Source organism: Sinocyclocheilus anshuiensis, unplaced genomic scaffold (genome assembly GCF_001515605.1).
Source record: "Sinocyclocheilus anshuiensis isolate Anshui unplaced genomic scaffold, SAMN03320099.WGS_v1.1 scaffold1497, whole genome shotgun sequence".
NCBI lineage: Eukaryota > Metazoa > Chordata > Actinopteri > Cypriniformes > Cyprinidae > Sinocyclocheilus > Sinocyclocheilus anshuiensis.
The window spans coordinates 1,145,974-1,154,398 of record NW_015543492.1 but is presented as its reverse complement, the minus strand read 5'-3'; the positions used below and the strand labels follow the sequence as shown (position 1 = coordinate 1,154,398).

At 35.1% G+C, this 8,425-nt stretch overlaps 1 protein-coding gene across 1 annotated transcript in view; it reads left to right on the top strand.

Annotated features, from left to right (window-relative positions):
* The first annotated feature begins 4,387 nt into the window (after window positions 1-4,387).
* LOC107694749 (dolichyl-diphosphooligosaccharide--protein glycosyltransferase subunit STT3B-like) overlaps window positions 4,388-8,425 on the top strand; it is a 21,266-nt gene continuing 17,228 nt past the window's right edge. Inside the window, exon 1 of the mRNA XM_016494429.1 lies at window positions 4,388-4,434. Coding sequence (XP_016349915.1) covers window positions 4,388-4,434 — 47 coding nt within the window. The remainder of the gene's footprint in view (window positions 4,435-8,425) is intronic.

Sequence of the window (8,425 nt, the reverse complement as noted above, 5' to 3'; positions counted from 1 at the left end):
GAGGATAATCAAACGTTCATTGGCTTTCGCCTGCATTCGTCACAGATTGCGACATGCCGTGTTTCTGTGTTTGAATGACGCGCTCGTGCCTTCACGAGTTCACAGAGTGGATCTGGAAAATTATCTGGATAATATTTTCAGCGATTAACAACATAAATTCTGCTCTGGATCACACTACTACTGTATTCCGCCAGAGAGGACTGCGGGTGCAATGCATCGTAATTTAGATTACTTTTGATACTGCTTTTGACATTTTTGCAATAAATAAATGATTGTAATGGCATCTGTCTGTCATGTTTTTCTTATACTGTACAGAAATGTTTAGGTTTATAGGTAAGAGTGGAATTAGCGACTATAAAAATATTTTAATGCTATATTGTTACTAAAATGGTTATTTTCCTGCGTATTTCGGTCATTTGCGTTTTATATTCGCTATATGGATAGGTTAAGGTTTGGGGGTAGGTTAAGGGGTCTAAAAATCTAAATCGTTTATTGATAAAATGATAAAAATGCATTGATACGAATATCTTGATGATATAAAAGATACGTAAATATTTTTACGTTTTTAAGCTAAAAATACGTAGCGATTTGTACGTTTTAAACGTTGAAATACGTCTAAATTGTACGTTTTAGCATTAATAAAAACGTACAAAAGTGTACGTTTTGTGCTTGTAAATGTTACGTATTAATACCTACGTATAAACATGAGACCAGGCTGATTATATTCAAGTGGCTTGACTGTGTTATGCAGTTTGCAAAAAATAAATAAATGCCTGTCTGTTCAAAATTGCCTAATAATGTAGCCTTCACTGCTATAGTTTAGTATAATTCCCTTGTGCAAATCTACAATTAATGCTATTCAATGTACGGGATTAATTTGTTAATTGTATTCATTTATTGAATGATTTATTTTTGACAAGCCTGTTTTCCCAGACCTCATCAAATAAAGAAAACCTCACCTGTAAAGACACACTGACAAAGCAGAAGTATCAGATTTAAACTGGTTTAATGGTGTTAAAAATCATTGTAATTCACTTCTCTGCAGAAGATTAAGAGATGTCAGTATATTAAAAATATAATGAATTTACAAGGCAGGAATTAAATAAAATAATTTTTAATACAACTGAATTGTATTTAAGTTGATCACAATTTAATAAAAATATGGTAAGTTACTAACTATAATGTTTTCCACCATGGTTATTAAACAGTGGATATATTATATACAGAAAGACAGCAAAAGAACCTTACATTATCAAAGAACATTATTACTGACTTCAGCGCGAGTTTAAGCACTCAAAAACTCCTGTTAGAATCACTGAAGCTGTCAACATTGTGAAATGAATCAGTTGGGAGTCACATTTGTACTAAACAATAATAACATAATAATTGTATTGTTATTAATAATGTTCTATATTGCATTACAGTATTTTGTTATATCGCGATACATATTGATATTGAATTATTGTCCAGCCCTAGCTTGAATGCACCATAAAAGTGTCTGACAGATGCACAAATATGCCTCTTTGCAGCATTTTGGATAATGTGCATTGTAAGAAATAAATGTTTCTTGTTCGTATTTAAGTATTTGACATGGTACAACATGATGTTTAGGCATAAAAGATCTTCACTGATATCAGACATTTCTCTCAGCTCATGTGTTCGTCAGAGAAAATATAAATTAGCTTTCAAAAGAATTGCAGAAGAGTGTTGAATCAAAGAACCACTGTTTATTTACGAATAAAATAGCAAAAATATGAATAAACAAAAAGAATATTGGAGTATTTGCTCTACTCCAAATAACTCCACGCTACAGATCATCAGATACATCATTCACCTCCCATTTAACTTCTGATTTAGTTTCAGACCGCAATAGTTTGTGATTGTTGTTCTCAAAGACCTTTAATGAATTCTTTAATAGAGTTCAAATTAACAAAGGTTTTCATCAGAGGTTTTTTTTTTCTTTTCTTTGGTGCATCTAATGAAACTGAATCTGTGCAGAGCTCAGACAAAATGATCAACGAGTCCCGTGTGTCTATTTCTGATGCTACTCATCTTCTCAAAGATTACCAAACAGAGATCAACCACAGGATAAATCCAACTGATTTCTCATGAGCTGTTTTTTCAGCCATGCAGGCTAGAGGAGGTGTACTGACATAAGCGTAAATCATCTTAAGATTTCTTTAAAAGATATTCACAGACAGGCAAATATCACACTAGGGGTGGGCGGTATGACCAAAATTCTGTTTCACAGTATGCTCCATGCTGAGTTATACAGTCAAATCCTCTCATTATAACATACAGAGTCAGGGCCGTGCACAGACCTTTTGAGGGGCATGTGCTGAAACTGAAAAAGGGCACCCCCCCCCTTTTTTTTACTGGTTACATCTTAATGATAAGCGGAGAGTATAGAATACTACATTCAAAAATTAGCTAGCTAGCAAATACATGCCACAATTTGAGTTGAATTACTGAAATAAATGAACTTTTCCACGACATTCTAATTTATTGAGATGCACCTGTACATTCAAAAATTAGCTAGCTAGCAAATATGCATATTAACATCGTAAACATTAACCATGCTGTGAGTGTGACCATATATAATATGATTAAATGTTAATAAATTAAGTGTATCAGCAGATAACCATCATAGATCAAAGAAGAATTTTCTTAGAAATATATTTGACCAAGCTGACGAGGAACACTCAGTCGCTTTTTGTCAAACTCAGAACAAGAAGATATTTATTTACCCTTGCAAGACGTTCAGCTGCTCTGCTGTGGAACTTCAGTTCACTGCACTCAGTCAGTCAAGACAGGGGGTGGAGTTATGAGGTTTGACTGACAGTTTGAGCGGATCCAACAAGATTTAGTCACAAACTCTTTTTAATACCTTTCATTCGCTAAATATATTTGTAAAACAGACAGACAGACGTAAAGGGTGACCAATAGCATTGATGTATTGAAGAAGAAGAAGAAAAAAAAGGGCACTTCGGAGTGTAAGGACAAAAAAGGGCATGTGCTCTGCACAGGTTGAGCCCTACCTGTGCACGTGCCTGTACAGAGTGTATACACAATGTAAATAACAGATTGATTGCGCAGTGTAGAGAGATTCATTCGTCAGAACAGAGCTTGAACTCGAACAGAACAGAACAGAACTCGCTCTTTGCGAGCTTATAATCCATTCGAAATGCAGAACTTTTGTTTTTCGGCCACATGCACGTTGCAAAGTTTCTGGAATGACATCCGCATATTTATGCAGGATTCACTCTCGAAATAGCAGTGATTGACATAGTGATAACTATAGCAATGGGCCAAAATATGTGAAAATGTGCTAGAGCACCCTCACAATTAATTCAGAAGTGCCCTCAGTGATTTATTTCTGGAACCGGGACTGGTTGATATACGCTATTGTATAACTATACAAAAACAACAAAATACAAATGCACCAAATAAAATAATCTAATACATGTATATTTACAATGAGCAAATAAGTATTAAATAATAAAATAAATAACTAAGTTTCTGGAATGACATCCGCATATTTATGCAGGATTCACTCTCGAAATAGCAGTGATTGACATAGTGATAACTATAGCAATGGGCCAAAATATGTGAAAATGTGCTAGAGCACCCTCACAATTAATTCAGAAGTGCCCTCAGTGATTTATTTCTGGAACCGGGACTGGTTGATATACGCTATTGTATAACTATACAAAAACAACAAAATACAAATGCACCAAATAAAATAATCTAATACATGCATATTTACAATGAGCAAATAAGTATTAAATAATAACATAAATAACTAGAGAAGGCTGACTATAATCAGCTTGCTTCCAGTTTAATGGATGGGATGATGAGTTCTCTATATGGGGCAGCCAGTGGGTCCTTCTCCTCTGCTCCATGTCTCCTGTAGGACCATGATGTCTGAATTGTTGAAGTCTGGCTTTCTGCTTTTGAGGCCAAAGGTAGATGATCTCAGACCTTGAATATTCCAACATGATAGGCTATAATAAATGCTTTGTTGTCCATGGGGTCTTAGTGTTGGTGATAAGTATTGTCCTATGACTGTAGGTGTGAGCAGATTAGGTTAAATGATAATTTTATTGGGGGAAAAAAACATCCCACATCCTGTCCAGTGTTGTCCTCTAAACAAATTAAAGTCTACGAAAACAAGCATAGATTCACTATGTAGTATATGGCAATTTTTTAAAAGCCTAAAGACTTAAAAATAAAAAAGAATAAAGAAAAAAAGTGTTAACAGGTAGGAATGCACTCGCTCCTCTAAATACAGTAACATGTTACTGTAATTTGTTATCTTTTACATGAAACTTGATTCTCGATATTTTTTGGGGATAAACGGATATGATAGATTTAAAGGGGTCATATGATGTTGCTAATCCGCTTCGAGAGCCTCATTCATGAGTTTGATCCGTGGTGAGGAACTTGACTTTATCGCTTTATTTCTTTGAAACGCACTAAAACTCTTGATAACTATGAAAGTCATCTTGTATTTGATATCTTGCTTTAACTGTCAGAGCTGCAGTAAAGTGAGTGTTTAGAGAGACGATCTGTACTGAGTCTGTTTCTGAGGGAAACTCGGTTTTTGCCACAGATTGTGAGCTGACTAACTAGACCGCTGATGTTTCAGAGCAGCACATGCAGACAAACAGCTGTTTTAGTTTTAGTTTAGCAGCTTTCTGTTCTGTGTTCAAGCTAAAGAGAGCAGTGGCTGTCTCTCAAAATCTAGTGTGCTGCTAGATTCTAGACTTTCAATTTGAGTGATCTGTCTTCCAGACAGTAGCCTATTTTTGGTCTTGTGATCTCTGATTATGTGATATCAGCTTTTCTGAGTTGACCTGCAACACACACTGATGCCCAAAATTGCTGTTTTCTGCAGGTGTACCTGAGTGTGTTTGAAGCACAGGGTCTTCTGGATGTTTTAAAGGGGTCATATGATGCGATTTCAATTTCTCCTTTCTCTTTGGAGTGTTACAAGCTCTTGGTGCATAAAGAAGATCTGTAAAGTTGCAAAGACTAAAGTCTCAAATCCAAAGAGATATTCTTTATAAAAGTTAAAAGTCAACCACGCCTACCTAAAATGGCTCGTTCTAACACGCCCCCACATGTCTACGTCGCTATGTGGGAAGATTTGCATAACGCCGCCCAAATGTTCACGATTTAATTACACCAAATACACAAAATAATGTTCTTTGTAGCAACATCATATGACCCCTTTAAGACGCTTTTCTCAACATTGAAAATGTCAGTTATTAATATCACATAATTTGTAAGTAAGGGCTTTATTTTATTTTATGTTTTTATTTATATATTTATTTTATTTTAATTTAAAAACTTTTTTTTTTGTATATTGGATGTAATAGTCTGTAATCTTAGTAGGTCAATTACTTGTGTAGATGGTGGGTGTGGAAGGCCATGGAAAAATATATATATTTGTAAAAGAATTTATGATTTTTTTTTATTTAACAATTGCGAGATATAAACTCACAATTGCGGAAAAAAGTCAGAGTTGTTTGATAGAAAGCTGCAATTAACATTTTTATAGACTTATATATTGTTAATTGAATTGTGAGATGTAAACAGAATTCTGAGGAAAAAAGTAAATATTGCAAGATGTAAACTCATAATTCTGAGCAAAAAATTCAAAATAATCTCCCATGGGTTGGTGATCAGGTTCATGCCAGATTCAGGATGGAGAGATTTGATTCTTTTTCATCTTATCTTTCTGTTCATCATACATGCACACTGTAATCCACTGAAAAATACAGTAAATCATTTTTGCAAGCCACTTTTTCAGCAGTTTTCACATGGATTTTTAAGCAATGTTAATTAAGAAACCTTAGCTGGCAATAACCAAATGTTTTAGATTCATTTGTGTGTTTTGCTTAAAATACTGAGACATGCCAACTGATAAATGTAATTTTTTTTTATGCTGCAGCATTACAGATACCAGACATCTGCTCATACCTGTTCATGTCTGCAGAGGATTTACATGTTCATTTTCATTTTTTCATTTTTTTAATTCAGTCTGATTGAGCTCGTATTCATTTCCAGATGTTCTTAATAGATTCTGTAATGAGATGAAGTGAAGTGGAACAGATTGTCTGCTGCTATTGTCTGAACTAATTGAAGGTGTTTGGTGACTCAGAGCCGAAAAGTTATTACATTTCGATCAAAGAAAGCATTGAATCATTTGCAATAAGACCAGGAACATTAAGAACGTAAGTCTGATATCATGTTGACTTTAAGTCCGGAGCAGCTTATCTTTCTCAAAATGGAGCATCATTACTGCATTTATCTCGCATCTAATGATCTTGACTGACTGAGAGAAAAATAAATTCTGGTCAGATTCTGGTGTTTGCATTCACACATGAGTAGAGGAGACAGAACGAGACGTAGACAGATGGAGAAAGCGCTCTGGCTCGATCTTGCAGTTTGTTTGCCAAACATCCAGTTCCTCCTGCTGCTCGGCGAGACACAGATAGTTAACCAGTATTGATTAAGTAGCTGTTAGAAACACCGGTGCAGTCTGTTCTGCCTGATAACACACAAATATGGATTTTCTCCATCATTTAATCCAGTGAGTGGTTGGATTCAATTCAAACAGTAGATTAATAAAGTAAATCAGGTCAGAAGGTAAAAGACCTGCTTATAAGATGCATTTTTGTTTATAATTGCTGAAGTATTTATTGCATGTTTCTCCTCAGTAATAGAATAAGCTTCAAAGCACTGCTGCAGTTTCACTTATTTTGGGTGCATTTCATGATTGAGGTTTCATCATGGAGCAGGTGCGTTTAACCCATGCACAAAAGATGAATTATGTCTTGTCACAGTCATTATAGAAACATCTAACCGTTATGATCCTAGCGGCTCTTTTATGACACACCTAATGCTGAAACAGGTTTATTGTGAGGTTATAGATTATAGACAGTTAATGGCAGTACAGACTGTAGTCTAAAACTCTTCTTTCTGTGCGATCTTGCGATATGCATCTTGGGACTTGGGTCGTGATTGACAGCACACCTCGAGTCTGTCTGTTTGTTGTTTTGGCTCCTTCAGAACAGCACACTCTGTCCTTGCATTATCCAGTGCATATTATTTGATGAAAATATAAATATTTATTAGATTACTGTTTTTTTTGCTGAGTGCTTCATGAATTTGTTGTATTATTCAGCAATTTTTAGGATCTGAGCAGTGCACAGCTTGTTTCACGTTTTAAAAAAAATATGCACACATTTTAATTTTAAAATAAAATCTTATTTTTTAATATAAATTAAATTTCATTTAACTTTTTAAAACATATATAATTTACCTTTTCCTTTTCACAGAAATTGTTTTTTTGTATGGTATCCAAAAAAAACAAACATTTATTTTGCTTAAAGCAAACCATGAAATATGACACACAATCATTATTTTTGAAATACAGCACTAAATATAAAAAAATAACGTTGCAAATTAATTACCATTCAGAAACAGACTTGTTTACTGCCCTCTTTCACATCAACACACCTCTTTCAACATCACAATTTGAATTTAAATTGGAGTTTGAGTTTGAATTTTAAATATTTGAGTTTGACTTTGGAATTCTTTCTAACTCAGAGTTTAAATTCCAGATCCAGAAACTCTAACTCAGAGTTTAAATTCCAGATCCAGAATTCCAAAGTTCCAGCAGAAGTCAATGTCTCAGAAATCATCTGCTGCTTTGTTGTATTGTGAGCAGCTTCCTCTGAGGGTTTGGAGAATTTAAACTCACACTGAGGGTAAAACCCAAGTGTTTGTTTGTCTGCGAGCGGCTCTGGGTTTGTATGATAAACAGCTTCATTAGTCTCTGTTAGCAGAAACCCTCCGGTGCTTCAGCGATTGATTCTCTCCTCCAGAGCTTCTCAAGTCTGTCTGAAGAGCCGTTTGTGCATTCTGAAGGAAAATGAATCACTCTTTGACTGAATCCTCTTATGCTTGTCTTTGCAGTTTCTGACTGAAACAAACAACAGCATAAAAATCATCGGGTCTGTTCAAGTATCATCTTTGTCTCTTTGTAACATCCACAACTGAGTCAATAATCGCCATACAGTGAGAGTCTAGAGCTATAAAATGAATATGTTGAGCAGCTCAGATCATTTGAAGAGATTTGAGACTCTAGAGGAGCTTCATGTGAGATTACTGGAGTTTTTTTGCTCTCCATTTAATCTCATTGCTGTCCAGGAGAAAGAATTAAGTCGTAAACTAGATGTTCTATGTTTTTTGAGCATTTGTTTGTCTCTCTTTGGCAGAGACATTTGTGAGTCTTTTTTCTGGCATAAACACTCGTCTAAGTCGGGCGGCTGGCACTTTTTATGTCCATGATGCTCTGGTGAGTGTGTATATGTGTGTGTGTGTGTGTGTGTGTGTGTGTGTGTGTGTGTGTGTG